This window comes from Ranitomeya variabilis, chromosome 2, assembly GCF_051348905.1.
Source record: "Ranitomeya variabilis isolate aRanVar5 chromosome 2, aRanVar5.hap1, whole genome shotgun sequence".
Taxonomy (NCBI): Eukaryota; Metazoa; Chordata; class Amphibia; order Anura; family Dendrobatidae; genus Ranitomeya; species Ranitomeya variabilis.
In genome coordinates this window covers 627,078,063-627,105,129 of record NC_135233.1, presented here as the reverse complement: position 1 = coordinate 627,105,129, position 27,067 = coordinate 627,078,063, and the positions used below count along the sequence as shown (strand labels likewise).

Sequence of the window (27,067 nt, the reverse complement as noted above, 5' to 3'; positions counted from 1 at the left end):
TGTTGAGGACATATAGATCCCAATTATTTTCTGCTCGTGAACATACAACCAATACTAGTTTTCGCATAATCCCTGTATTTAATAACGTGTCACCAGTTTTTGGGAAAATCTTCATTTGGACAAAATTGATAACTTTGTTTCGCATGGAATACCTTGGCAGGTATAGGACTAAATAAACTTTAAAAGGTTAAACTTGTTTATTAAGTTTATTGTGTTTGTACTATATTGTATAATGTATTGTTGTAATGTAATTGTTTATAAAATCAAATAATCAATAAAAATGATCTGATTAAAAAAAAAAAAAAAAAAAGAATGCATGCAGCCCGTCCTGCCCCATCTTTATCCATTTTGGCAGAGCTGGAGAAACTGGAGTAAAAATTCCACAAGTTGCAATTTTATTGCTCATCTCGGAGTTGCACAATTTTGAGACTCTTTAACCCCTTTCTGCCAGCTGACGGAATAGTACAACAGCTGGCAGATCCCCTGCTTTGAGGTGGGCTCCGGCGGTGAGCCCACCTCAAAGCCGCGACATGTCAGCTGTTTTGTACAGCTGACATGTGCGCGCAATGAGCGCGAGCGTAATTGCAATCCGCCCGCGCCCATTAACTAGTTAAATGCCGCCGTCAAGCGCTGACAGTGGCATTTAACTAGCGCTCCCGGCCGCAAGTGCTCGCACCGCTGACCCCCGTCACATGATCGGGGGTCATCGGTGCATTGCCATAACAACCAGAGGCCTCCTCGTTGATGGCCGATTGCTTTGAGCGCCACCCTGTGGTCGGCGTTCAAAGTACACCTGCATTTCTGCTACATAGAGGTGATCTGTACTTCACCTCTATGTAGCAAAGGCGATCGAGTTGTTCATGCTTCTAGCCTCCTATGGAGGCTATTGAAGCATGCCAAAATAAAGAAAAAAAAAAAGTATTTAAAAATGTAAAAAAAATAAAAAATATATAAAAGCTCAAATCACCCCCCTTTCGCCCCAATCAAAATAAAACAATAATAAAAAAAAAAAATCAAACATACACATATTTGGTATCGCCGCGTTCAGAATCGCCCGATCTATCAATAAAAACAAAGGATTAACCTGACCGCTAAATGGCGTAGCGAGAAAAAAAATCAAAACGCCAAAATTACGTTTTTTTGGTCACCGCGACATTGCATTAAAATGCAATAATGGGCGATCAAAAGAACGTATCTACACCAAAATGGTATCATTAAAAACGCCAGCTTGGCGCGCAAAAAATAAGCCCTCACCTGACCCCAGATCACGAAAATTGGAGACGCTACAGGTATCGGAAAATCGTGCAATTTTTTTAGCAAACTTTGGAATTTTTTTTCACCACTTAGGTAAAAAATAACCTACACATGTTAGGTGTCTATGAACTCGTAATGACCTGGAGAATCATAATGGCAGGTTAGTTTTAGCATTTGGTGAACCTAGCAAAAAAGCCAAACAAAAAACAAGTGTGAGATTGCACTTTTTTTTGCAATTTCATCACACTTGGAATTTTTTTCCCGTTTTCTGTTACAGGGCATGGTAAAACCAATGGTATCGTTCAAAAGTACATCTCGTCCCGCAAAAAATAAGCCCTCACATGGCCATATTGACGGAAAAATAAAAAAAGTTATGGCTCTGGGAAGGAGGGGAGCAAAAAACGAAAACTAAAAAACGGAAAAAGCTCCGGGGGTGAAGGGGTTAAAGCAATTTATGGCAGAATTCTCGCGAAATTACTTTCATAAACCGCTGCCCATGTATAAAAATAGTGCCAAAAATTGAAATGTGAGAACTCACCAGGAGCCAGAAGGACCAGATGTAGAGCGAAAAACAGCTGAGTACCTGGACGATGGCTGTCAGCAACACAACATCCTTTAGGTGCCTAGTAATAAAAAAGGAGGCATAAAAGCAGATCAGAGATCCCAGCACCGGCCGCCCCGCACCGCTTCCTGCCCAGGACCGGCCGCCCCGCACCGCTTCCTGCCCAGGACTGGCCGCCCGCACCGCTTCCTGCCCAGGACCGGCCGACCCGCACCGCTTTCTGCCAAGGACCGGCCGCCCCGCACCACTTCCTGTCAAGGACCGGCCACACTGCATCGCTTCCTGCCCTGGACCGACAGCCCCGCACAGCTTCCTGTCAAGGACCGGCCACCCCGCACCACTTCCTGTCAAGGACTGGCCACCCCGCACCGCTTCCTGCCCAGGAACGCCCGCCCCGCCCCGCTTCCTGCCAAGGACTGGCAGCCCCGCATAATTTCCTGCCAAGGACCAGCCGACCCACACAGCTTCCCCGCCAAGCACCAGCCACTCAGGACAATGAGAAATTTCCACGGCAGCCATCCACGCATTACTTCTGAGGAAGAGTGTACGGGTCACCGGCAGGAGCAGAAACACAAAAAGACATTGATAGGGCTCCCATGCTCACTCTGCCATTCCTTGCTCCATGTTCAGGTCAATTCCACCATCTAAAAGACTTCCATCTTCAGAAAAGGTTGCTTTAGCCATTCCACGCATGGAGCGGTATGCCAGCGCATAGATGACAGCGCTGAAAACCAGGGAAGCCTGTGGAAACAGAAAATGGAAAGAATGCCTCAGAATTCACTTTATTTTCTCATATCTATAGTCTGACACCTGGGGAGCCGGCCGAGGGCCAGGGAAGACACCTGGGGAGCCAGCCGAGGGCCAGGGAAGACACCTGGGGAGCCAGCCGAGGGCCAGGGAAGACACCTGGGGAGCCAGCCGAGGGCCAGGGAAGACACCTGGGGAGCCAGCCGAGGGCCAGGGAAGACACCTGGGGAGCGGGCCGAGGGCCAGGTAAGACACCAGGGGAGCGGGCCGAGGGCCAGGTAAGACACCAGGGGAGCGGGCCGAGGGCCGGGGAAGACACCTGGGGAGCCGGCCAAGGGCCAGGGAAGACACCAGGGGAGCCGGCCAAGGGCCAGGGAAGACACCAGGGGAGCCGGCCAAGGGCCAGGGAAGACACCTGGGGAGCCAGCCGAGGGCAGGGGAAGACACCTGGGGAGCCAGCCGAGGGCAGGGGAAGACACCTGGGGAGCCAGCCGAGGGCAGGGGAAGACACCTGGGGAGCCAGCTGAGGGCAGGGGAAGACACCTGGGGAGCCAGCCGAGGGCAAGGGAAGACACCTGGCGACCCAGTCGAGGGCAGGGGAAGACACCTGGAGAGCCGGCTGGGGAAAAAACCAGGGGAGCCGGCAGGGGAAGAAACCTGGGGAGTGGGCCGAGGGCCGGGGAAGACACCTGGGGAGCCAGCCGAGGGCCGGGGAAGACACCTGGCGACCCAGTCGAGGGCAGGGGAAGACACCTGGGGAGCCGGCCGAGGGCCGGGGAAGACACCTGGGGAGCCGGCCGAGGGCCGGGGAAGACACCTGGGGAGCCGGCCGAGGGCCGGGGAAGACACCTGGGGAGCCGGCCGAGGGCCGGGGAAGACACCTGGGGAGCCGGCCGAGGGCCGGGGAAGACACCTGGGGAGCCGGCCGAGGGCCGGGGAAGACACCTGGGGAGCCGGCCGAGGGCCGGGGAAGACACCTGGGGAGCCGGCCGAGGGCTGGGGAAGACACCTGGGGAGCCGGCCGAGGGCTGGGGAAGACACCTGGGGAGCCCTCCGAGCCCCGGGGAAGACACCTGGAGAGCCCGTTGAGCCCCAGGGATGTCAAACGGGCCCTCAGAGACCCGGGGATGCTGAACGGGGCCCTCAAAGACCTGGACAAACCACATAGGCACACAACTGGATAAGAGACCAAATGATGAGAAAGTATAAGGCACGTTCCCATACAAGAGCCTAGTCGCAGATACACATGATGGGACAGCACCGGAACCATGGGGTTATCCATGACTTTCCATCAGTAATTGCTTTACAACTTTGTATATATGGCCATTACGTGGGCTGTGTCGGGATATGTAAGAGACATATCTGGTATATGGTGTGGACCCCAATTTCTGCACACTTACCCAGCTCCAGAATGTACACGAACGGTAGAAGATCCCCAGAGTGACGGCTCCATACAGCACCTGACGACAGAGAGAGGTCACATCACATCATAGTGCTAAATTTTACATTGCACCATTGCGGAGGACCTAGGGACCAGAGACCCCCAGAGACTAGCGGATAAAACACTATACAAAGAGGTGCAGTACGAGTGACCAAGAGATCCAACCAGAAGCTCAGGAACATGTCATGTGATGCACTCACCGAAGCCCCAAGAATTATGCGCAGATAGAAGCTTAGCGTCTCCTTGTTCTCTTCATGAATCTGCTTCTTTCCCTTAGTGGCCACCTTTCCTTTAGGCTGAACAGAAATAATAATTGATTAGGAGGCCCGGGGAACTCGCCATGCAACCTCGGGAGACGGGGACCCACGGCGCGATCTCAAGTCACTGGGAGCAGTGGAGGCAGGTAAGTGGGAGCAGTGGATGGCGCAGATGTAGGCAGGATACTGGGAGCAGTGGAGGGGCAGATGTTGGTAGGATACTGGGAGCAGTGGAGGAAGATGTTGGTAGGATACTGGGAGCAGTGGAGGAAGATGGTAGTAGGATACTGGGAGCAGTGGGGGCAGATGTTGGTAGCATACTGGGAGATGTTGGTAGGATATTGGGAGCAATGGAGCGGCAGATGTTGGTAGGATACTGGGAGCAGTCGGGGCAGATGTTGGTAGTATACAGGGAGCAGTGGGGGGCAGATGTTGGTAGGATACTGGGAGCAGTGGGGGGCAGATGTTGGTAGGATACTGGGAGCAGTGGGGGGCAGATGTTGGTAGGATACTGGGAGCAGTGGAGCGGCAGATGTTGGTATGATACTGGGAGCAGTGGGGGGCAGATGTTGGTAGGATACTGGGAGCAGTGGGGGCAGATGTTGGTAGGATACTAGGAGCAGTGGGGGGCAGATGTGGGCAGGATACTGGGAACAGTGGAGGGCAGATGTTGGTAGGATACTGGGAGCAGTTGAGGAGCAGATGTTGGTAGGATACTGGGAGCAGTGGGGGGCAGATGTTGGTAGGATACTGGGAGCAGTGGAGGGCAGATGTTGGTAGGATACTGGGAGCAGTTGAGGGGCAGATGTTGGTAGGATACTGGAAGCAGTGGGGGGCAGATGTTGGTAGGATACTGGGAGCAGTGGAGGCAGATGTTGGTAGGATACTGGGAGCAGTGGGGGGCAGATGTTGGTAGGATACTGGAAGGAGATGTTGGTAGGATACTGGGAGCAGTGGGGGGCAGATGTGGGCAGGGTACTGGGAGATGTTGGTAGGATACTGGGAGGAGTGGAGCGGCAGATGTTGGTAGGATACTGGGAGCAGTGGGGGCAGATGTTGGTAGGATAGAGGGAGCAGTGGGGGGCAGATGTTGGTAGGATACTGGGAGCAGTGGGGGGCAGATGTTGGTAGGATACTAGGAGCAGTAGAGCGGCAGATGTTGGTAGGATACTGGGAGCAGTGGGGGCAGATGTTGGTAGGATACTGGGGGGAGATGGTAGGATACTGGGAGCAGTGGAGCGGCAGATGTGGGCAGGATACTGGGAGCAGTGGAGCGGCAGATGTTGGTAGGATACTGGGAGCAGTTGAGGGGCAGATGTTGGTAGGATACTGGGAGCAGTGGGGGGCAGATGTGGGCAGGATACTGGGAGCAGTGGGGGGCAGATGTGGGCAGGATACTGGGAGCAGTGGACGGGCAGATGTTGGTAGGATACTGGGAGCAGTTGAGGGGAAGATGTTGGTAGGATACTGGGAGCAGTGGGGGGCAGATGTGGGCAGGATACTGGGAGCAGATGAGGGCAGTGTACTGGGAGCAGTGGGGGGCAGGATACTGGGAGCAGTGGGGGGAAGATGCGGGCAGGATACTGGGAGCAGTGGGGGCACATGTGGGCAGGATACTGGGAGCAGTGGGGGCAGATGTGAGCAGGATACTGAGAGCAGTGGGGGCAGATGTGAGCAGGATACTGAAAGCAGTGGGGGCAGATGAGGGCAGGATACTGGGAGCAGTGGGGGCAGATGTGGGCAGGGTACTGGGAGCAGTGGGGGCAGATGTTGGTAGGATACTGGGAGCAGTTGAGGGGCAGATGTTGGTAGGATACTGGGAGCAGTGGGGGCAGATGTGGGCAGTGTACTGGGAGCAGTGGGGGGCAGGATACTGGGAGCAGTGGGGGGCAGATGTGGGCAGGGTACTGGGAGCAGTGGGGGCAGATGTGGGCAGGATACTGGGAGCAGTGGGGGGCAGATGTGGGCAGGATACTGGGAGCAGTGGGGGGCAGATGAGGGCAGGATACTGGGAGCAGTGGGGGCAGATGTGGGCAGGGTACTGGGAGCAGTGGAGGGGCAGATGTGGGCAGGATACTGGGAGCAGTGGGGGCAGATGTGGGCAAGGTACAGAGCAGTGGAGGGGCAGATGTTGGCAGGATACTGGGAGCAGTGGGGGCAGGGTACTGGGAGCAGTGGAGGGGCAGATGTGAGCAGGATACTGGGAGCAGCGGGGGCAGATGTGGGCAGGATACTGGGAGCAGTGGGGGCAGATGTGGGCAGGATACTGGGAGCAGTGGGGAAGGATGAGGGCAGGATACTGGGAGCAGTGGGGCAGATGTGGGCAGGATACTGGGAGCAGTGGGGCAGATGTCGGCAGGATACTGGGAGCAGTGGGGGCAGGATACCGGGAGCAGTGGGGGCAGGATACCGGGAGCAGTGGGGGCAGATGTGGGCAGGATACTGGGAGAAGTGGAGGGGCAGATGTGGGCAGGGAACTGGGAGCAGTGGGGGCAGATGTGGGCAGGGTACTGGGAGCAGTGGGGGCAGATGTGGGCAGGATACTGGGAGCAGTGGGGGCAGGATAGTAGGAGCAGTGGGGGGAGGATACTGGGAGCAGTGGGGGCAGATGTGGGCAGGATACTGGGAGCAGTGGGGGCAGATGTGGGCAGGATACTGGGAGCAGTGGAGGGGCAGATGTGGGCAGGATACTGGGAGCAGTGGAGGGGCAGATGTGGACAGGATACTGGGAGCAGATGTGGGCAGTGTACTGGGAGCAGTGGGGGGCAGATGTGGGCAGGGTACTGGGAGCAGTGGGGGCAGATGTCGGCAGGGTACTGGGAGCAGTGGGGGCAGATGTGGGCAGGGTACTGGGAGCAGTGGGGGCAGATGTGGGTAAGGTACTGGGAGCAGTGGAGGGGCAGATGTTGGCAGGATACTGGGAGCAGTGAGGGCAGGGTACTGGGAGCAGTGGAGGGGCAGATGTGAGCAGGATACTGGGAGCAGTGGGGGCAGATGTGGGCAGGATACTGGGAGCAGTGGGGGCAGATGTGGGCAGGATACTGGGAGCAGTGGGGGCACATGTGGGCAGGATACTGGGAGCAGTGGGGGAGGATGAGGGCAGAATACTGGGAGCAGTGGGGGAAGATGAGGGCAGGATACTGGGAGCAGTGGGGGAGGATGAGGGCAGGATACTGGGAGCAGTGGGGGAGGATGAGGGCAGGATACTGGGAGCAGTGGGGGAGGATGAGGGCAGGATACTGGGAGCAGTGGGGGCAGGATACTGGGAGCAGTGGGGGCAGTTGTGGGCAGGATACTGGGAGCAGTGGAGGGGCAGATGTGGGCAGGGTACTGGGAGCAGTGGGGGCAGATGTGGGCAGGATACTGGGAGCAGTGGAGGCAGATGTGGGCAGGATACTGGGAGCAGTGGGGGCAGATGTGGGCAGGATACTGGGAGCAGTGGGGGCAGATGTGGGCAGGGTACTGGGAGCAGTGGAGGGGCAGATGTGGGCACGATACTGGAAGCAATGGGGGCAGATGTGGGCAGGATACTGGGAGCAGTGGGGGCAGATGTGGGCAGGATACTGGGAGCAGTGGGGGCACATGTGGGCAGGATACTGGGAGCAGTGGGGGAGGATGAGGGCAGGATACTGGGAGCAGTGGGGGAGGAAGAGGGCAGGATACTGGGAGCAGTGGGGGCAGGATACTGGGAGCAGTGGGGGCAGATGTGGGCAGGGTACTGGGAGCAGTGGGGGTAGGATAGTAGGAGCAGTGGGGGGAGGATACTGGGAGCAGTGGGGGGCAGATGTGGGCAGGATACTGGGAGCAGTGGGGGCAGATGTGGGCAGGATACTGGGAGCAGTGGAGGGGCAGATGTGGGCAGGATACTGGGAGCAGTGGAGGGGCAGATGTGGGCAGGATACTGGGAGCAGATGTGGGCAGTGTACTGGGAGCAGTGCGGGGCAGATGTGGGCAGGATACTGGGAGCAGTGGGGGCAGGATAGTAGGAGCAGTGGGGGGAGGATACTGGGAGCAGTGGGGGCAGATGTGGGCAGGATACTGGGAGCAGTGGAGGGGCAGATGTGGGCAGGATTCTGGGAGCAGATGTGGGCAGGGTACTGGGAGCAGTGGGGGGCAGATGTGGGCAGGGTACTGGGAGCAGTGGGGGCAGATGTGGGCAAGGTACTGGGAGCAGTGAGGGCAGGGTACTGGGAGCAGTGGAGGGGCAGATGTGAGCAGGATACTGGGAGCAGTGGGGGCAGATGTGGGCAGGATACTGGGAGCAGTGGGGGCACATGTGGGCAGGATACTGGAAGCAGTGGGGGAGGATGAGGGCAGGATACTGGGAGCAGTGGGGGAGGATGAGGGCAGGATACTGGGAGCAGTGGGGGCAGGAGTCGGCAGGATACTGTGAGCAGTGGGGGCAGGATACTGGGAGCAGTGGGGGCAGGATACTGGGAGCAGTGGGGGCAGATGTGTGCAGGATACTGGGAGCAGTGGAGGGGCAGATGTGGGCAGGGTACTGGGAGCAGTGGGGGCAGATGTGGGCAGGGTACTGGGAGCAGTGGGGGCAGATGTGGGCAGGATACTGGGAGCAGTGGAGGCAGATGTGGGCAGGATACTGGGAGCAGTGGGGGCAGATGAGGGCAAGATACTGGGAGCAGTGGGGGCAGATGTGGGCAGGGTACTGGGAGCAGTGGAGGGGCAGATGTGGGCACGATACTGGAAGCAATGGGGGCAGATGTGGGCAGGATACTGGGAGCAGTGGGGGCACATGTGGGCAGGATACTGGGAGCAGTGGGGGAGGATGAGGGCAGGATACTGGGAGCAGTGGGGGAGGATGAGGGCAGGATACTGGGAGCAGTGGGGGCAGAAGTCGGCAGGATACTGGGAGCAGTGGGGGCAGGATACTGGGAGCAGTGGGGGCAGGATACTGGGAGCAGTGGGGGTAGATGTGGGCAGGATACTGGGAGCAGTGGAGGGGCAGATGTGGGCAGGGTACTGGGAGCAGTGGGGGCAGATGTGGGCAGGATACTGGGAGCAGTGGAGGCAGATGTGGGCAGGATACTGGGAGCAGTGGGGGCAGATGAGGGCAGGATACTGGGAGCAGTGGGGGCAGGATACTGGGAGCAGTGGGGGCAGATGTGGGCAGGGTACTGGGAGCAGTGGAGGGGCAGATGTGGGCACGATACTGGAAGCAATGGGGGCAGATGTGGGCAGGATACTGGGAGCAGTGGGGGCAGATGTGGTCAGGATACTGGGAGCAGTGGAGGGGCAGATGTGGGCAGGACACTGGGAGCAGTGGGGGCAGATGTGGGCAGGGTACTGGGAGCAGTGGGGGCAGATGTGGGCAGGATACTGGGAGCAGTGGGGGCAGATGTTGCTAGGATACTGGGAGCAGTGGGGGCAGATGTGAGCAGGATACTGGGAGCAGATGTGGGCAGGATACTGGGAGCAGTGGGGGCAGATGTGGGCAGGATACTGGGAGCAGATGTTGGTAGGATACTGGGAGCAGTGGGGGGGTAGATGTGGGCAGGATACTGGGAGCAGTGGGGCAGATGTGGGCAGGATACTGGGAGCAGTGGGGGCAGGATACTGGGAGCAGTGGGGGTAGATGTGGGCAGGACACTGGGAGCAGTGGAGGGGCAGATGTGGGCAGGACACTGGGAGCAGTGGGGGCAGATGTAGGCAGGGTACTGGGAGCAGTGGAGGGGCAGATGTGGGCAGGATACTGGGAGCAGTGGAGGGGCAGATGTGGGCAGGACACTGGGAGCAGTGGGGGCAGATGTGGGCAGGGTACTGGGAGCAGTGGAGGGGCAGACGTGGGCAGGATACTGGGAGCAGTGGGGGCAGATGTTAGTAGGATACTGAGAGCAGTGGGGGCAGATGTGGGCAGGATACTGAGAGCAGTGGGGGCAGATGTGGGCAGGGTACTGGGAGCAGTGGGGGCAGATGTTGGTAGGATACTGGGAGCAGTGGAGGCAGATGTGGGCAGGATACAGGGAGCAGTGGGGGCAGATGTGGGAAGGATACTGGGAGCAGTGGGGGCAGGATACTGGGAGCAGTGGGGGCAGATGTTCGTAGCATACTGGGAGCAGATGTGGGCAGGATACAGGGAGCAGTGGGGGCAGATGTCGGCAGGATACTGGGAGCAGTGGGGGCAGATGTCGGCAGGATACTGGGAGCAGTGGGGGCAGATGTTGGTAGGATACTGGGAGCAGTGGGGGCAGATGTCGGCAGGATACTGGAAGCAGTGGGGGCAGATGTGGGCAGGGTACTGGGAGCAGTGGAGGGGAAGATGTGAGCAGAATACTGGGAGCAGACGTAGGCAGGATACTGGGAGCAGTGGGGGCAGATGTGGGCAGGATACTAGGAGCAGTGGGGGCAGATGTGGAAAGGGTACTGGGAGCAGTGGGGGCAGGGTACTGGGAGCAGTGGAGGGGCAGATGTGGGCACGATACTGGAAGCAATGGGGGCAGATGTGGGCAGGATACTGGGAGCAGTGGAGGGGCAGATGTGGGCAGGATACTGGGAGCAGTGGAGGGGCAGATGTGGGCAGGATACTTGGAGTAGTGGAGGGGCAGATGTGGGCAGGGTACTGGGAGCAGTGGGGGCAGATGTTGGTAGGATACTGGGAGCAGTGGGGGCAGATGTTGGTAGGATACTGGGAGCAGATGTTGGTAGGATACTGGGAGCAGTGGGGGCAGATGATGGCAGGGTACTGGGAGCAGTGGGGGCAGATGTGAGCAGGATACTGGGAGCAGATGTGGGCAGGATACTGGGAGCAGTGGGGGCAGATGTGGGCAGGATACTGGGAGCAGATGTTGGTAGTATACTGGGAGCAGTGGGGGGGTAGATGTGGGCAAGATACTGGGAGCAGTGGGGGCAGATGTGGGCAGGATACTGGGAGCAGTGGGGGCAGATGTGGGCAGGATACTGGGAGCAGTAGGGGCAGATGTGGGCAGGATACTGAGAGCAGTGGGGGCAGATATGGGCAGGATACTGGGAGCAGGATACTAGGAGCAGTGGGGGCAGATGTGGGCAGGATACTGGGAGCAGTGGGGCAGATGTGGGCAGGGTACTGGGAGCAGTGGAGGGGCAGATGTGGGCAGGATACTGGGAGCAGTGGGGGCAGATTTCGGCAAAGTACTGGGAGCAGTGGGGGCAGATGTGGGCAGGATACTGGGAGCAGTGGAGGGGCAGATGTGAGCAGGACACTGGGAGCAGTGGGGGCAGATGTGGGCAGGGTACTGGGAGCAGTGGGGGGCAGATGTGGGCAGGATACTGGGAGCAGTGGGGGCAGATGTTAGTAGGATACTGAGAGCAGTGGGGGCAGATGTGGGCAGGGTACTGGAAGCAGTGGGGGGCAGATGTTGGTAGGATACTGGGAGCAGTGGAGGCAGATGTGGGCAGGATACTGGGAGCAGTGGGGGCAGATGTGGGAAGGATACTGGGGGCAGGATACTGGGAGCAGTGGGGGCAGATGTTCGTAGGATACTGGGAGCAGATGTGGGCAGGATACTGGGAGCAGTGAGGGCAGATGTCGGCAGGATACTGGGAGCAGTGGGGGCAGATGTCGGCAGGATACTGGGAGCAGTGGGGGCAGATGTTGGTAGGATACTGGGAGCAGTGGGGGCAGATGTCGGCAGGATACTGGAAGCAGTGGGGGCAGATGTGGGCAGGGTACTGGGAGCAGTGGAGGGGCAGATGTGAGCAGAATACTGGGAGCAGACGTGGGCAGGATACTGGGAGCAGTGGGGGCAGATGTGGGCAGGATACTAGGAGCAGTGGGGGCAGATGTGGGCAGGGTACTGGGAGCAGTGGGGGCAGGGTACTGGGAGCAGTGGGGGCAGATGTGGGCAGGGTACTGGGTGCAGTGGAGGGGCAGATGTGGGCAGGATACTGGGAGCAGTGGGGGCAGTTGAGGGCAGGATACTGGGAGCAGTGGGGGCAGGATACTAGGAGCAGTGGGGGCAGATGTGGGCAGGGTACTGGGAGCAGTGGGGGCAGGGTACTGGGAGCAGTGGGGGCAGATGTGGGCAGGGTACTCGGAGCAGTGGAGGGGCAGATGTGGGCAGGGTACTGGGAGCAGTGGGGGCAGATGTGGGCAGGGTACTGGGAGCAGTGGGGGCAGATGAGGGCAGGATACTGGGAGCAGTGGGGGCAGATGTGGGCAGGGTACTGGGAGCAGTGGAGGGGCAGATGTGGGCACGATACTGGAAGCAATGGGGGCAGATGTGGGCAGGATACTGGGAGCAGTGGGGGCAGATGTGGGCAGGATACTGGGAGCAGTGGAGGGGCAGATGTGGGCAGGATACTGGGAGCAGTGGGGGCAGATGTGGGCAGGGTACTGGGAGCAGTGGGGGCAGATGTGGGCAGGATACTGGGAGCAGTGGGGGCAGATGATGGTAGGATACTGGGAGCAGAGGGGGCAGATGTGAGCAGGATACTGGGAGCAGATGTGGGCAGGATACTGGGAGCAGTGGGGGCAGGATACTGGGAGCAGATGTTGGTAGGATACTGGGAGCAATGGGGGGGTAGATGTGGGCAGGATACTGGGAGCAGTGGGGGCAGATGTGGGCAGGATACTGGGAGCACTGGGGGCAGATATAGGCAGGATACTGGGAGCAGTGGGGGCAGGATACTAGGAGCAGTGGGGGCAGATGTGGGCAGGATATTGGGAGCAGTGGGGGCAGGGTACTGGGAGCAGTGGAGGGGCAGATGTGGGCAGGATACTGGGAGCAGTGGGGGCAGATTTGGGCAGGGTACTGGGAGCAGTGGGGGCAGATGTGGGCAGGGTACTGGGAGCAGTGGAGAGGCAGATGTGGGCAGGGTACTGGGAGCAGTGGAGGGGCAGATGTGGGCAGGATACTGGGAGCAGTGGAGGGGCAGATGTGGGCAGGACACTGGGAGCAGTGGGGGCAGATGTGGGCAGGGTACTGGGAGCAGTGGAGGGGCAGATGTGGGCAGGATACTGGGAGCAGTGGGGGCAGATGTTAGTAGGATACTGAGAGCAGTGGGGGCAGATGTGGGCAGGGTACTGGGAGCAGTGGGGGCAGATGTTGGTAGGATACTGGGAGCAGTGGAGGCAGATGTGGGCAGGATACTGGGAGCAGTGGAGGCAGATGTGGGCAGGATACTGGGAGCAGTGGGGAAGGATGAGGGCAGGATACTGGGAGCAGTGGGGCAGATGTGGGCAGGATACTGGGAGCAGTGGGGCAGATGTCGGCAGGATACTGGGAGCAGTGGAGGGGCAGATGTGGGCAGGATACTTGGAGCAGTGGAGGGGCAGATGTTGGTAGGATACTGGGAGCAGTGGGGGCAGATGTTGGTAGGATACTGGGAGCAGTGGGGGCAGATGTTGGTAGGATACTGGGAGCAGTGGGGGCAGATGATGGCAGGGTACTGGGAGCAGTGGGGGCAGATGTGAGCAGGATACTGGGAGCAGATGTGGGCAGGATACTGGGAGCAGTGGGGGCAGGATACTGGGAGCAGATGTTGGTAGGATACTGGGAGCAGTGGGGGGGTACATGTGGGCAAGATACTGGGAGCAGTGGGGGCAGATGTGGGCAGGATACTGGGAGCAGTGGGGGCAGATGTGGGCAGGATACTGGGAGCAGTGGGGGCAGATATGGGCAGGATACTGGGAGCAGGATACTAGGAGCAGTGGGGGCAGATGTGGGCAGGATACTGGGAGCAGTGGGGCAGATGTGGGCAGGGTACTGGGAGCAGTGGAGGGGCAGATGTGGGCAGGATACTGGGAGCAGTGGGGGCAGATTTGGGCAAAGTACTGGGAGCAGTGGGGGCAGATGTGGGCAGGATACTGGGAGCAGTGGAGGGGCAGATGTGGGCAGGACACTGGGAGCAGTGGGGGCAGATGTGGGCAGGGTACTGGGAGCAGTGGAGGGGCAGATGTGGGCAGGATACTGGGAGCAGTGGGGGCAGATGTTAGTAGGATACTGAGAGCAGTGGGGGCAGATGTGGGCAGGGTACTGGAAGCAGTGGGGGGCAGATGTTGGTAGGATACTGGGAGCAGTGGAGGCAGATGTGGGCAGGATACTGGGAGCAGTGGGGGCAGATGTGGGAAGGATACTGGGGGCAGGATACTGGGAGCAGTGGGGGCAGATGTTCGTAGGATACTGGGAGCAGATGTGGGCAGGATACTGGGAGCAGTGAGGGCAGATGTCGGCAGGATACTGGGAGCAGTGGGGGCAGATGTTGGTAGGATACTGGGAGCAGTGGGGGCAGATGTCGGCAGGATACTGGAAGCAGTGGGGGCAGATGTGGGCAGGGTACTGGGAGCAGTGGAGGGGCAGATGTGGGCAGGATACTGGGAGCAGTGGGGGCAGATGTGGGCAGGATACTAGGAGCAGTGGGGGCAGATGTGGGCAGGGTACTGGGAGCAGTGGGGGCAGGGTACTGGGAGCAGTGGGGGCAGATGTGGGCAGGGTACTGGGAGCAGTGGAGGGGCAGATGTGGGCAGGATACTGGGAGCAGTGGGGGCAGATGAGGGCAGGATACTGGGAGCAGTGGGGGCAGGATACTAGGAGCAGTGGGGGCAGATGTGGGCAGGGTACTGGGAGCAGTGGGGGCAGGGTACTGGGAGCAGTGGGGGCAGATGTGGGCAGGGTACTCGGAGCAGTGGAGGGGCAGATGTGGGCAGGGTACTGGGAGCAGTGGGGGCAGATGTGGGCAGGGTACTGGGAGCAGTGGGGGCAGATGAGGGCAGGATACTGGGAGCAGTGGGGGCAGGATACTGGGAGCAGTGGGGGCAGATGTGGGCAGGGTACTGGGAGCAGTGGAGGGGCAGATGTGGGCACGATACTGGAAGCAATGGGGGCAGATGTGGGCAGGATACTGGGAGCAGTGGGGGCAGATGTGGGCAGGATACTGGGAGCAGTGGAGGGGCAGATGTGGGCAGGATACTGGGAGCAGTGGGGGCAGATGTGGGCAGGGTACTGGGAGCAGTGGGGGCAGATGTGGGCAGGATACTGGGAGCAGTGGGGGCAGATGTTGGTAGGATACTGGGAGCAGTGGGGGCAGATGTGAGCAGGATACTGGGAGCAGATGTGGGCAGGATACTGGGAGCAGTGGGGGCAGATGTGGGCAGGATACTGGGAGCAGATGTTGGTAGGATACTGGGAGCAGTGGGGGGGTAGATGTGGGCAGGATACTGGGAGCAGTGGGGGCAGATGTGGGCAGGATACTGGGAGCAGTGGGGGCAGATATAGGCAGGATACTGGGAGCAGTGGGGGCAGGATACTAGGAGCAGTGGGGGCAGATGTGGGCAGGATATTGGGAGCAGTGGGGGCAGATGTGGGCAGGGTACTGGGAGCAGTGGAGGGGCAGATGTGGGCAGGATACTGGGAGCAGTGGGGGCAGATTTGGGCAGGGTACTGGGAGCAGTGGGGGCAGATGTGGGCAGGGTACTGGGAGCAGTGGAGGGGCAGATGTGGGCAGGGTACTGGGAGCAGTGGAGGGGCAGATGTGGGCAGGGTACTGGGAGCAGTGGAGGGGCAGATGTGGGCAGGATACTGGGAGCAGTGGAGGGGCAGATGTGGGCAGGACACTGGGAGCAGTGGGGGCATATGTGGGCAGGGTACTGGGAGCAGTGGAGGGGCAGATGTGGGCAGGATACTGGGAGCAGTGGGGGCAGATGTTAGTAGGATACTGAGAGCAGTGGGGGCAGATGTGGGCAGGGTACTGGGAGCAGTGGGGGCAGATGTTGGTAGGATACTGGGAGCAGTGGAGGCAGATGTGGGCAGGATACTGGGAGCAGTGGAGGCAGATGTGGGCAGGATACTGGGAGCAGTGGGGAAGGATGAGGGCAGGATACTGGGAGCAGTGGGGCAGATGTGGGCAGGATACTGGGAGCAGTGGGGCAGATGTCGGCAGGATACTGGGAGCAGTGGGGGCAGATGTGGGCAGGATACTGGGAGGAGTGGAGGGGCAGATGTGGGCAGGGTACTGGGAGCAGTGGGGGCAGATGTGGGCAGGGTACTGGGAGCAGTGGGGGCAGGATAGTAGGAGCAGTGGGGGGAGGATACTGGGAGAAGTGGGGGCAGATGTGGGCAGGATACTGGGAGCAGTGGGGGCAGATGTGGGCAGGATACTGGGAGCAGTGGAGGGGCAGATGTGGGCAGGATACTGGGAGCAGTGGAGGGGCAGATGTGGGCAGGATACTGGGAGCAGATGTGGGCAGTGTACTGGGAGCAGTGGGGGGCAGATGTGGGCAGGGTACTGGGAGCAGTGGGGGGCAGATGTGGGCAGGGTACTGGGAGCAGTGGGGGGCAGATGTGGGCAGGGTACTGGGAGCAGTGGGGGCAGATGTGGGCAGGGTACTGGGAGCAGTGGGGGCAGATGTGGGCAAGGTACTGGGAGCAGTGGAGGGGCAGATGTTGGCAGGATACTGGGAGCAGTGAGGGCAGGGTACTGGGAGCAGTGGAGGGGCAGATGTGAGCAGGATACTGGGAGCAGTGGGGGCAGATGTGGGCAGGATACTGGGAGCAGTGGGGGCAGATGTGGGCAGGATACTGGGAGCAGTGGGGGCACATGTGGGCAGGATACTGGGAGCAGTGGGGGAGGATGAGGGCAGGATACTGGGAGCAGTGGGAGAGGATGAGGGCAGGATACTGGGATAAGTGGAGGAGGATGAGGGCAGGATACTGGGAGCACTGGGGGCAGGAGTCGGCAGGATACTGGGAGCAGTGGGGGCAGGATACTGGGAGCAGTGGGGGCAGGATAGTAGGAGCAGTGGGGGGAGAATACTGGGAGCAGTGGGGGCAGATGTGGGCAGGATACTGGGAGCAGTGGGGGCAGATGTGGGCAGGATACTGGGAGCAGTGGAGGGGCAGATGTGGGCAGGATACTGGGAGCAGTGGAGGGGCAGATGTGGGCAGGATACTGGGAGCAGATGTGGGCAGTGTACTGGGAGCAGTGCGGGGCAGATGTGGGCAGGATACTGGGAGCAGTGGGGGCAGGATAGTAGGAGCAGTGGGGGGAGGATACTGGGAGCAGTGGGGGCAGATGTGGGCAGGATACTGGGAGCAGTGGGGGCAGATGTGGGCAGGATACTGGGAGCAGTGGAAGGGCAGGATACTGGGAGCAGTGGAGGGGCAGATGTGGGCAGGATACTGGGAGCAGATGTGGGCAGTGTACTGGGAGCAGTGCGGGGCAGATGTGGGCAGGGTACTGGGAGCAGTGGGGGGCAGATGTGGGCAGGGTACTGGGAGCAGTGGGGGCAGATGAGGGCAAGGTACTGGGAGCAGTGGGGGCAGATGTGGGCAAGGTACTGGGAGCAGTGAGGGCAGGGTACTGGGAGCAGTGGAGGGGCAGATGTGAGCAGGATACTGGCAGCAGTGGGGGCAGGATACTGGGAGCAGTGGGGGCACATGTGGGCAGGATACTGGAAGCAGTGGGGGAGGATGAGGGCAGGATACTGGGAGCAGTGGGGGAGGATGAGGGCAGGATACTGGGAGCAGTGGGGGCAGGAGTCGGCAGGATACTGTGAGCAGTGGGGGCAGGATACTGGGAGCAGTGGGGGCAGGATACTGGGAGCAGTGGGGGCAGATGTGTGCAGGATACTGGGAGCAGTGGAGGGGCAGATGTGGGCAGGGTACTGGGAGCAATGGGGGCAGATGTGGGCAGGATACTGGGAGCAGTGGAGGCAGATGTGGGCAGGATACTGGGAGCAGTGGGGGCAGATGAGGGCAGGATACTGGGAGCAGTGGGGGCAGGATACTGGGAGCAGTGGGGGCAGATGTGGGCAGGGTACTGGGAGCAGCGGAGGGGCAGATGTGGGCACGATACTGGAAGCAATGGGGGCAGATGTGGGCAGGATACTGGGAGCAGTGGGGGCAGATGTGGGCAGGATACTGGGAGCAGTGGGGGCACATGTGGGCAGGATACTGGGAGCAGTGGGGGAGGATGAGGGCAGGATACTGGGAGAAGTGGGGGAGGATGAGGGCAGGATACTGGGAGCAGTGGGGGCAGGAGTCGGCAGGATACTGGGAGCAGTGGGGGCAGGATACTGGGAGCAGTGGGGGCAGGAAACTGGGAGCAGTGGGGGCAGGATACTGGGAGCAGTGGAGGGGCAGATGTGGGCAGGGTACTGGGAGCAGTGGGGGCAGATGTGGGCAGGATACTGGGAGCAGTGGAGGCAGATGTGGGCAGGATACTGGGAGCAGTGGGGGCAGATGAGGGCAGGATACTGGGAGCAGTGGGGGTAGGATACTGGGAGCAGTGGGGGCAGATGTGGGCAGGGTACTGGGAGCAGTGGAGGGGCAGATGTGGGCACGATACTGGAAGCAATGGGGGCAGATGTGGGCAGGATACTGGGAGCAGTGGGGGCAGATGTGGGCAGGATACTGGGAGCAGTGGAGGGGCAGATGTGGGCAGGATACTGGGAGCAGTGGGGGCAGATGTGGGCAGGGTACTGGGAGCAGTGGGGGCAGATGTGGGCAGGGTACTGGGAGCAGTGGGGGCAGATGTTGGTAGGATACTGGGAGCAGTGGGGGCAGATGTGAGCAGGATACTGGGAGCAGATGTGGGCAGGATACTGGGAGCAGTGGGGGCAGATGTGGGCAGGATACTGGGAGCAGATGTTGGTAGGATACTGGGAGTAGTGGGGGGGTAGATGTGGGCAGGATACTGGGAGCAGTGGGGCAGATGTGGGCAGGATACTGGGAGCAGTGGGGGCAGATATGGGCAGGATACTGGGAGCAGTGGGGGCAGGATACTAGGAGCAGTGGGGGCAGATGTGGGAAGGGTACTGGGAGCAGTGGGGGCAGGGTACTGGGAGCAGTGGGGGCAGATGTGGGCAGGGTACTCGGAGCAGTGGAGGGGCAGATGTGGGCAGGATACTGGGAGCAGTGGGGGCAGATGTGGGCAGGATACTGGGAGCAGTGGGGCAGATGTGGGCAGGGTACTGGGAGCAGTGGAGGGGCAGATGTGGGCAGGATACTGGAAGCAGTGGGGGCAGATGTGGGCAGGGTACTGGGAGCAGTGGGGGCAGATGTGGGCAAGGTACTGGGAGCAGTGGGGGCAGATGTGGGCAGGACACTGGGAGCAGTGGGGGCAGATGTTGGTAGGATACTGGGAGCAGATGTGGGCAGGATACTGGAAGCAGTAGGGGCAGATGTTGGTAGGATACTGGGGGCAGATGTGGGCAGGGTACTGGGAGCAGTAGAGGGGCAGATGTGAGCAGAATACTGGGAGATGTGGGCAGGATACTGGGAGCAGTGGGGGCAGAATACTGGGAGCAGTGGGGGCGGAATACTGGGAGCAGTGGGGGCGGAATACTGGGAGCAGTGGGGGCGGAATACTGGGAGCAGTGGGGGCGGAATACTGGGAGCAGTGGGGGCAGATGTGGGCAGGATACTGGGAGCAGTGGGGGCAGATGTGGGCAGGATACCGGGAGCAGTGGGGGCAGATGTGGGCAGGATACCGGGAGCAGTGGGTGCAGGATACTGGGAGCAATGGGGCAGATGTTGGTAGGATACTGGGAGCAGTGGGGGCAGAAGAGGGCAGGGTACTGGGTGCAGTGGGGGCAGATGTGGGCAGGATACTGGGAGCAGTTGGTAGGATACTGGGAGCAGTGGGGGCAGATGAAGGCACGGTACTGGGAGCAGTGGAGGGGCAGATGTGGGCAGGACACTGGGAGCAGTGGGGGCAGATGTTAGTAGGATACTGAGAGCAGTGGGGGCAGATGTGGGCAGGGTACTGGGAGCAGTGGGGGCAGATGTGGGCAGGGTACTGGGAGCAGTGGAGGGGCAGATGTGGGCAGGATACTGGGAGCAGTGGGGGCAGATGTTAGTAGGATACTGAGAGCAGTGGGGGCAGATGTGGGCAGGGTACTGGGAGCAGTGGGGGCAGATGTGGGCAGGGTACTGGGAGCAGTGGGGGCAGATGTTTGTAGGATACTGGGAGCAGTGGAGGCAGATGTGGGAAGGATACTGGGAGCAGTGGGGGCAGGATACTGAAAGCAGTGGGGGCAGATGTTCGGATACTGGGAGCAGATGTGGGCAGGATTCTGGGAGCAGTGGGGGCAGATGTCGGCAGGATACTGGGAGCAGTGGGGGCAGATGTCGGCAGGATACTGGGAGCAGTGGGGGCAGATGTTGGTAGGATACTGGGAGCAGTGGGGGCAGATGTCGGCAGGATACTGGAAGCAGTGGGGGCAGATGTGGGCAGGGTACTGGGAGCAGTGGAGGGGCAGATGTGAGCAGAATACTGGGAGCAGAAGTGGGCAGGATACTGGGAGCAGTGGGGGCAGATGTGGGCAGGATACTAGGAGCAGTGGGGGCAGATGTGGAAAGGGTACTGGGAGCAGTGGGGGCAGGGTACTGGGAGCAGTGGAGGGGCAGATGTGGGCACGATACTGGAAGCAATGGGGGCAGATGTGGGCAGGATACTGGGAGCAGTGGGGGCAGATGTGGGCAGGATACTGAGAGCAGTGGAGGGGCAGATGTGGGCAGGATACTGGGAGCAGTGGAGGGGCAGATGTGGGCAGGATACTGGGAGCAGTGGAGGGGCAGATGTGGGCAGGATACTGGGAGCAGTGGGGGAAGATGTTGGTAGGATACTGGGAGCAGTGGGGGCAGATGTTGGTAGGATACTGGGAGCAGTGGGGGCAGATGTTGGTAGGATACTGGGAGCAGTGGGGGCAGATGATGGCAGGGTACTGGGAGCAGTGGGGGCAGATATGAGCAGGATACTGGGAGCAGATGTGGGCAGGATACTGGGAGCAGTGGGGGCAGATGTGGGCAGGATACTGGGAGCAGATGTTGGTAGGATACTGGGAGCAGTGGGGGGGTAGATGTGGGCAGGATACTGGGAGCAGTGGGGGCAGATGTGGGCAGGATACTGGGAGCAGTGGGGGCAGATGTGGGCAGGATACTGGGAGCAGTGGGGGCAGATATGGGCAGGATACTGAGAGCAGGATACTAGGAGCAGTGGGGGCAGATGTGGGCAGGATACTGGGAGCAGTGGGGGCAGATGTGGGCAGGGTACTGGGAGCAGTGGAGGGGCAGATGTGAGCAGAATACTGGGAGCAGAAGTGGGCAGGATACTGGGAGCAGTGGGGGCAGATGTGGGCAGGATACTAGGAGCAGTGGGGGCAGATGTGGGCAGGGTACTGGGAGCAGTGGAGGGGCAGATGTGAGCAGAATACTGGGAGCAGAAGTGGGCAGGATACTGGGAGCAGTGGGGGCAGATGTGGGCAGGATACTAGGAGCAGTGGGGGCAGATGTGGAAAGGGTACTGGGAGCAGTGGGGGCAGGGTACTGGGAGCAGTGGAGGGGCAGATGTGGGCACGATACTGGAAGCAATGGGGGCAGATGTGGGCAGGATACTGGGAGCAGTGGGGGCAGATGTGGGCAGGATACTGGGACCAGTGGAGGGGCAGATGTGGGCAGGATACTGAGAGCAGTGGAGGGGCAGATGTGGGCAGGATACTGGGAGCAGTGGAGGGGCAGATGTGGGCAGGATACTGGGAGCAGTGGGGGAAGATGTTGGTAGGATACTGGGAGCAGTGGGGGCAGATGTTGGTAGGATACTTGGAGCAGTGGGGGCAGATGTTGGTAGGATACTGGGAGCAGTGGGGGCAGATGATGGCAGGGTACTGGGAGCAGTGGGGGCAGATGTGAGCAGGATACTGGGAGCAGATGTGGGCAGGATACTGGGAGCAGTGGGGGCAGATGTGGGCAGGATACTGGGAGCAGATGTTGGTAGGATACTGGGAGCAGTGGGGGGGTAGATGTGGGCAGGATACTGGGAGCAGTGGGGGCAGATGTGGGTAGGATACTGGGAGCAGTGGGGGCAGATGTGGGCAGGATACTGGGAGCAGTGGGGGCAGATATGGGCAGGATACTGGGAGCAGGATACTATGAGCAGTGGGGGCAGATGTGGGCAGGATACTGGGAGCAGTGGGGGCAGATGTGGGCAGGGTACTGGGAGCAGTGGAGGGGCAGATGTGGGCAGGATACTGGGAGCAGTGGGGGCAGATTTGGGCAGGGTACTGGGAGCAGTGGGGGCAGATGTGGGCAGGATACTGGGAGCAGTGGAGGGGCAGATGTGGGCAGGACACTGGGAGCAGTGGAGGGGCAGATGTGGGCAGGGTACTGGGAGCAGTGGAGGGCCAGATGTGGGCAGGATACTGGGAGCAGTGGGGGCAGATGTTAGTAGGATACTGAGAGCAGTGGGGGCAGATGTGGGCAGGGTACTGGAAGCAGTGGGGGGCAGATGTTGGTAGGATACTGGGAGCAGTGGAGGCAGATGTGGGCAGGATACTGGGAGCAGTGGGGGCAGATGTGGGAAGGATACTGGGGGCAGGATACTGGGAGCAGTGGGGGCAGATGTTCGTAGGATACTGGAAGCAGATGTGGGCAGGATACTGGGAGCAGTGAGGGCAGATGTCGGCAGGATACTGGGAGCAGTGGGGGCAGATGTCGGCAGGATACTGGGAGCAGTGGGGGCAGATGTTGGTAGGATACTGGGAGCAGTGGGGGCAGATGTCGGCAGGATACTGGAAGCAGTGGGGGCAGATGTGGGCAGGGTACTGGGAGCAGTGGAGGGGCAGATGTGAGCAGAATACTGGGAGCAGACGTGGGCAGGATACTGGGAGCAGTGGGGGCAGATGTGGGCAGGATACTAGGAGCAGTGGGGGCAGATGTGGGCAGGGTACTGGGAGCAGTGGGGGCAGGTTACTGGGAGCAGTGGGGGCAGGTTACTGGGAGCAGTGGGGGCAGATGTGGGCAGGGTACTGGGAGCAGTGGAGGGGCAGATGTGGGCAGGATACTGGGAGCAGTGGGGGCAGGATACTAGGAGCAGTGGGGGCAGATGTGGGCAGGGTACTGGGAGCAGTGGGGGCAGGGTACTGGGAGCAGTGGGGGCAGATGTGGGCAGGGTACTCGGAGCAGTGGAGGGGCAGATGTGGGCAGGATACTGGGAGCAGTGGGGGCAGATGTGGGCAGGGTACTGGGAGCAGTGGGGGCAGATGTGGGCAGGGTACTGGGAGCAGTGGAGGGGCACATGTGGGCAGGATAATGAAAGCAGTGGGGGCAGATGTGGGCAGGATACTGGGAGCAGTGGGGCAGATGTGGGCAGGGTACTGGGAGCAGTGGAGGGGCAGATGTGGGCAGGACACTGGGAGCAGTGGGGGCAAATGTTGGTAGGATACTGGGAGCAGATGTGGGCAGGATACTGGAAGCAGTGGGGGCAGATGTTGGTAGGATACTGGGGGCAGATGTGGGCAGGGTACTGGGAGCAGTGGAGGGGCAGATGTGAGCAGAATACTGGGAGATGTGGGCAGGATACTGGGAGCAGTGGGGGCAGAATACTGGGAGCAGTGGGGGCGGAATACTGGGAGCAGTGGGGGCGGAATACTGGGAGCAGTGGGGGCGGAATACTGGGAGCAGTGGGGGCAGATGTGGGCAGGATACCGGGAGCAGTGGGGGCAGATGTGGGCAGGATACCGGTAGCAGTCGGTGCAGGATACTGGGAGCAATGGGGCAGATGTTGGTAGGATACTGGGAGCAGTGGGGGCAGAAGAGGGCAGGGTACTGGGTGCAGTGGGGGCAGATGTGGGCAGGATACTGGGAGCAGTTGGTAGGATACTGGGAGCAGTGGGGGCAGATGAGGGCACGGTACTGGGAGCAGTGGGGGCAGATGTGAGCAGGATACTGGGAGCAGATGTGAGTAGGATACTGGGAGCAGATGTGGGCAGGATACTGGGAGCAGATGTGGGCAGGATACTGGGAGCAGTGGGGGCAGATGTGGGCAGGATACTGGGAGCAGTGGGGGGCAGATACTAGGAGCAGTGGGGGCAGATGAGGGCAGGGTACTGGGAGCAGATGTGGACAGGGTACTGGGAGCTGTGGGGGGCAGGATACTGGGAGCAGTGGGGGCAGATGTGGGCAGGGTACTGGGAGCAGTGGGGGCAGGGTACTGGGAGCAGTGGCGGCAGATGTAGGCAGGGTACTGGGAGCAGTGGGGGCAGATATAGGCAGGGTACTGGGAGCAGTGGGGGCAGATGTGGGCAGGATACTGGGAGCAGATGTGGGCAGGATACTGGGAGCAGTGGGGGCAGATGTGGGCAGGATACTGGGAGCAGATGTGGACAGGATACTGGGAGCAGTGGGGGCAGATGTGGGCAGGATACTGGGAGCAGTTGGTAGGATACTGGGAGCAGTGGGGGCAGATGTGGGCAGGATACTGGGAGCAGTGGGGGGCAGATACTAGGAGCAGTGGGGGCAGATGAGGGCAGGGTACTGGGAGCAGATGTGGACAGGGTACTGGGAGCAGTGGGGGGCAGGATACTGGGAGCAGTGGGGGCAGATGTGGGCAGGGTACTGGGAGCAGTGGGGGCAGATGTGGGCAGGACACTGGGAGCAGTGGGGGCAGATGTTGGTAGGATACTGGGAGCAGATGTGGGCAGGACACTGGGAGCAGTGGGGGCAGATGTTGGTAGGATACTGGGAGCAGATGTGGGCAGGATACTGGAAGAAGTGGGGGCAGATGTTGGTAGGATACTGGGGGCAGATGTGGGCAGGGTACTGGGAGCAGTGGAGGGGCAGATGTGAGCAGAATACTGGGAGATGTGGGCAGGATACTGGGAGCAGTGGGGGCAGAATACTGGGAGATGTGGGCAGGATACTGGGAGCAGTGGGGGCGGAATACTGGGAGCAGTGGGGGCAGAATACTGGGAGCAGTGGGGGCAGAATACTGGGAGCAGTGGGGGCAGAATACTGGGAGCAGTGGGGGCAGAATACTGGGAGCAGTGGGGGCAGATGTGGGCAGGATACTGGGAGCACTGGGGGCAGATGTGGGCAGGATACCGGGAGCAGTGGGGGCAGATGTGGGCAGGATACCGGGAGCAGTGGGTGCAGGATACTGGGAGCAATGGGGCAGATGTTGGTAGGATACTGGGAGCAGATGTGGACAGGATACTGGGAGCAGTGGGGGCAGATGTGGGCAGGATACTGGGAGTAGTTGGTAGGATACTGGGAGCAGTGGGGGCAGATGTGGGCAGGATACTGGGAGCAGTGGGGGGCAGATACTAGGAGCAGTGGGGGCAGATGAGGGCAGGGTACTGGGAGCAGATGTGGACAGGGTACTAGGAGCAGTGGGGGGCAGGATACTGGGAGCAGTGGGGGCAGATGTGGGCAGGGTACTGGGAGCAGTGGGGGCAGGGTACTGGGAGCAGTGGGGGCAGATGTAGGCAGGGTACTGGGAGCAGTGGGGGCAGATGTGGGCAGGATACTGGGAGCAGTGGGGGCAGATGTGGGCAGGATACTGGGAGCAGATGTGGACAGGATACTGGGAGCAGTGGGGGCAGATGTAGGCAGGGTACTGGGAGCAGTGGGGGCAGATGTGGGCAGGGTACTGGGAGCAGTGGGGGCAGATGTGGGCAGGATACTGGGAGCAGTGGGGGCAGGATACTGGGAGCAGTGGGGGCAGATGTGGTCAGGGTACTGGGAGCAGTGGGGGCAGATGTGGGCAGGATAGTGGGGGCAGGGTACTGGCCCGGTTACAGAGCCTCAGCTATGGGAAGAATATTCGTTCATGTCCCCTGTGCATTTACCCCCTTTGTAATAAATCTCCGGTTCTCACCGCCATGACTGCATAAAATCTCCAGCTCAGCACAGCCGCACATCCGTCGCCGGAAAATGACGTCAGCAGCGACCGTAGAAAGGACGGCCGGACTAGAAGGGATGGGATCCTGGCAGCGGGATGCCGTTTTCCTGCCGGTATTAGTAGCGATTCCGCCCGACGCGAGTCAGTGATGAGACACTGCCGGTGACGCCGCACAAAAGTGAGAGGCAAGGGCTGTATAATTAGGGGTGTGTGGTGTGGTTTTGGGGGATGTATAACGAGGGGTGTGGTTTTGGGGGGGGATGTATAACGAGGGGTGTGGTTTTGGGGGGGGATGTATAACGAGGGGTGTGGTTTTGGGGGGGGATGTATAACGAGGGGTGTGGTTTTTTGGGGGGGGATGTATAACGAGGGGTGTGGTTTGGGGGGGATGTATAACGAGGGGTGTGGTTTTGGGGGGGGATGTATAACGAGGGGTGTGGTTTTGGGGGGGATGTATAACGAGGGGTGTGGTTTTTGGGGGGGATGTATAACGAGGGGTGTGGTTTTGGGGGGGATGTATAACGAGGGGTGTGGTTTTGGGGGGGGGATGTATAACGAGGGGTGTGGTTTGGGGGGGATGTATAACGAGGGGTGTGGTTTGGGGGGGGATGTATAACGAGGGGTGTGGTTTGGGGGGGATGTATAACGAGGGGTGTGGTTTTGGGGGGGGATGTATAACGAGGGGTGTGGTTTTGGGGGGGGATGTATAACGAGGGGTGTGGTTTTGGGGGGGGATGTATAACGAGGGGTGTGGTTTTGGGGGGGGATGTATAACGAGGGGTGTGGTTTTGGGGGGGGATGTATAACGAGGGGTGTGGTTTTTTGGGGGGGGATGTATAACGAGGGGTGTGGTTTGGGGGGGATGTATAACGAGGGGTGTGGTTTTGGGGGGGGATGTATAACGAGGGGTGTGGTTTTGGGGGGGGATGTATAACGAGGGGTGTGGTTTTTGGGGGGGATGTATAACGAGGGGTGTGGTTTTGGGGGGGATGTATAACGAGGGGTGTGGTTTTGGGGGGGGGATGTATAACGAGGGGTGTGGTTTGGGGGGGATGTATAACGAGGGGTGTGGTTTGGGGGGGGATGTATAACGAGGGGTGTGGTTTGGGGGGGATGTATAACGAGGGGTGTGGTTTTGGGGGGGGATGTATAACGAGGGGTGTGGTTTTGGGGGGGGATGTATAACGAGGGGTG

At 60.1% G+C, this 27,067-nt stretch overlaps 1 protein-coding gene across 1 annotated transcript in view; it reads right to left on the bottom strand.

Moving 5' to 3' along the window:
* Positions 1–26,040, bottom strand: part of TMEM208 (transmembrane protein 208) — a 110,360-nt gene extending 84,320 nt beyond the window's left edge. Inside the window, exons 1-5 of the mRNA XM_077289042.1 lie at positions 25,850–26,040; positions 4,205–4,300; positions 3,964–4,023; positions 2,421–2,557; positions 1,793–1,877 (exon numbers count right to left, since the gene is read on the bottom strand). Coding sequence (XP_077145157.1) covers positions 1,793–1,877; positions 2,421–2,557; positions 3,964–4,023; positions 4,205–4,300; positions 25,850–25,855 — 384 coding nt within the window. The 5' untranslated portion in view covers positions 25,856–26,040. The remainder of the gene's footprint in view (positions 1–1,792; positions 1,878–2,420; positions 2,558–3,963; positions 4,024–4,204; positions 4,301–25,849) is intronic.
* Between the last annotated feature and the right edge of the window lie 1,027 nt (positions 26,041–27,067).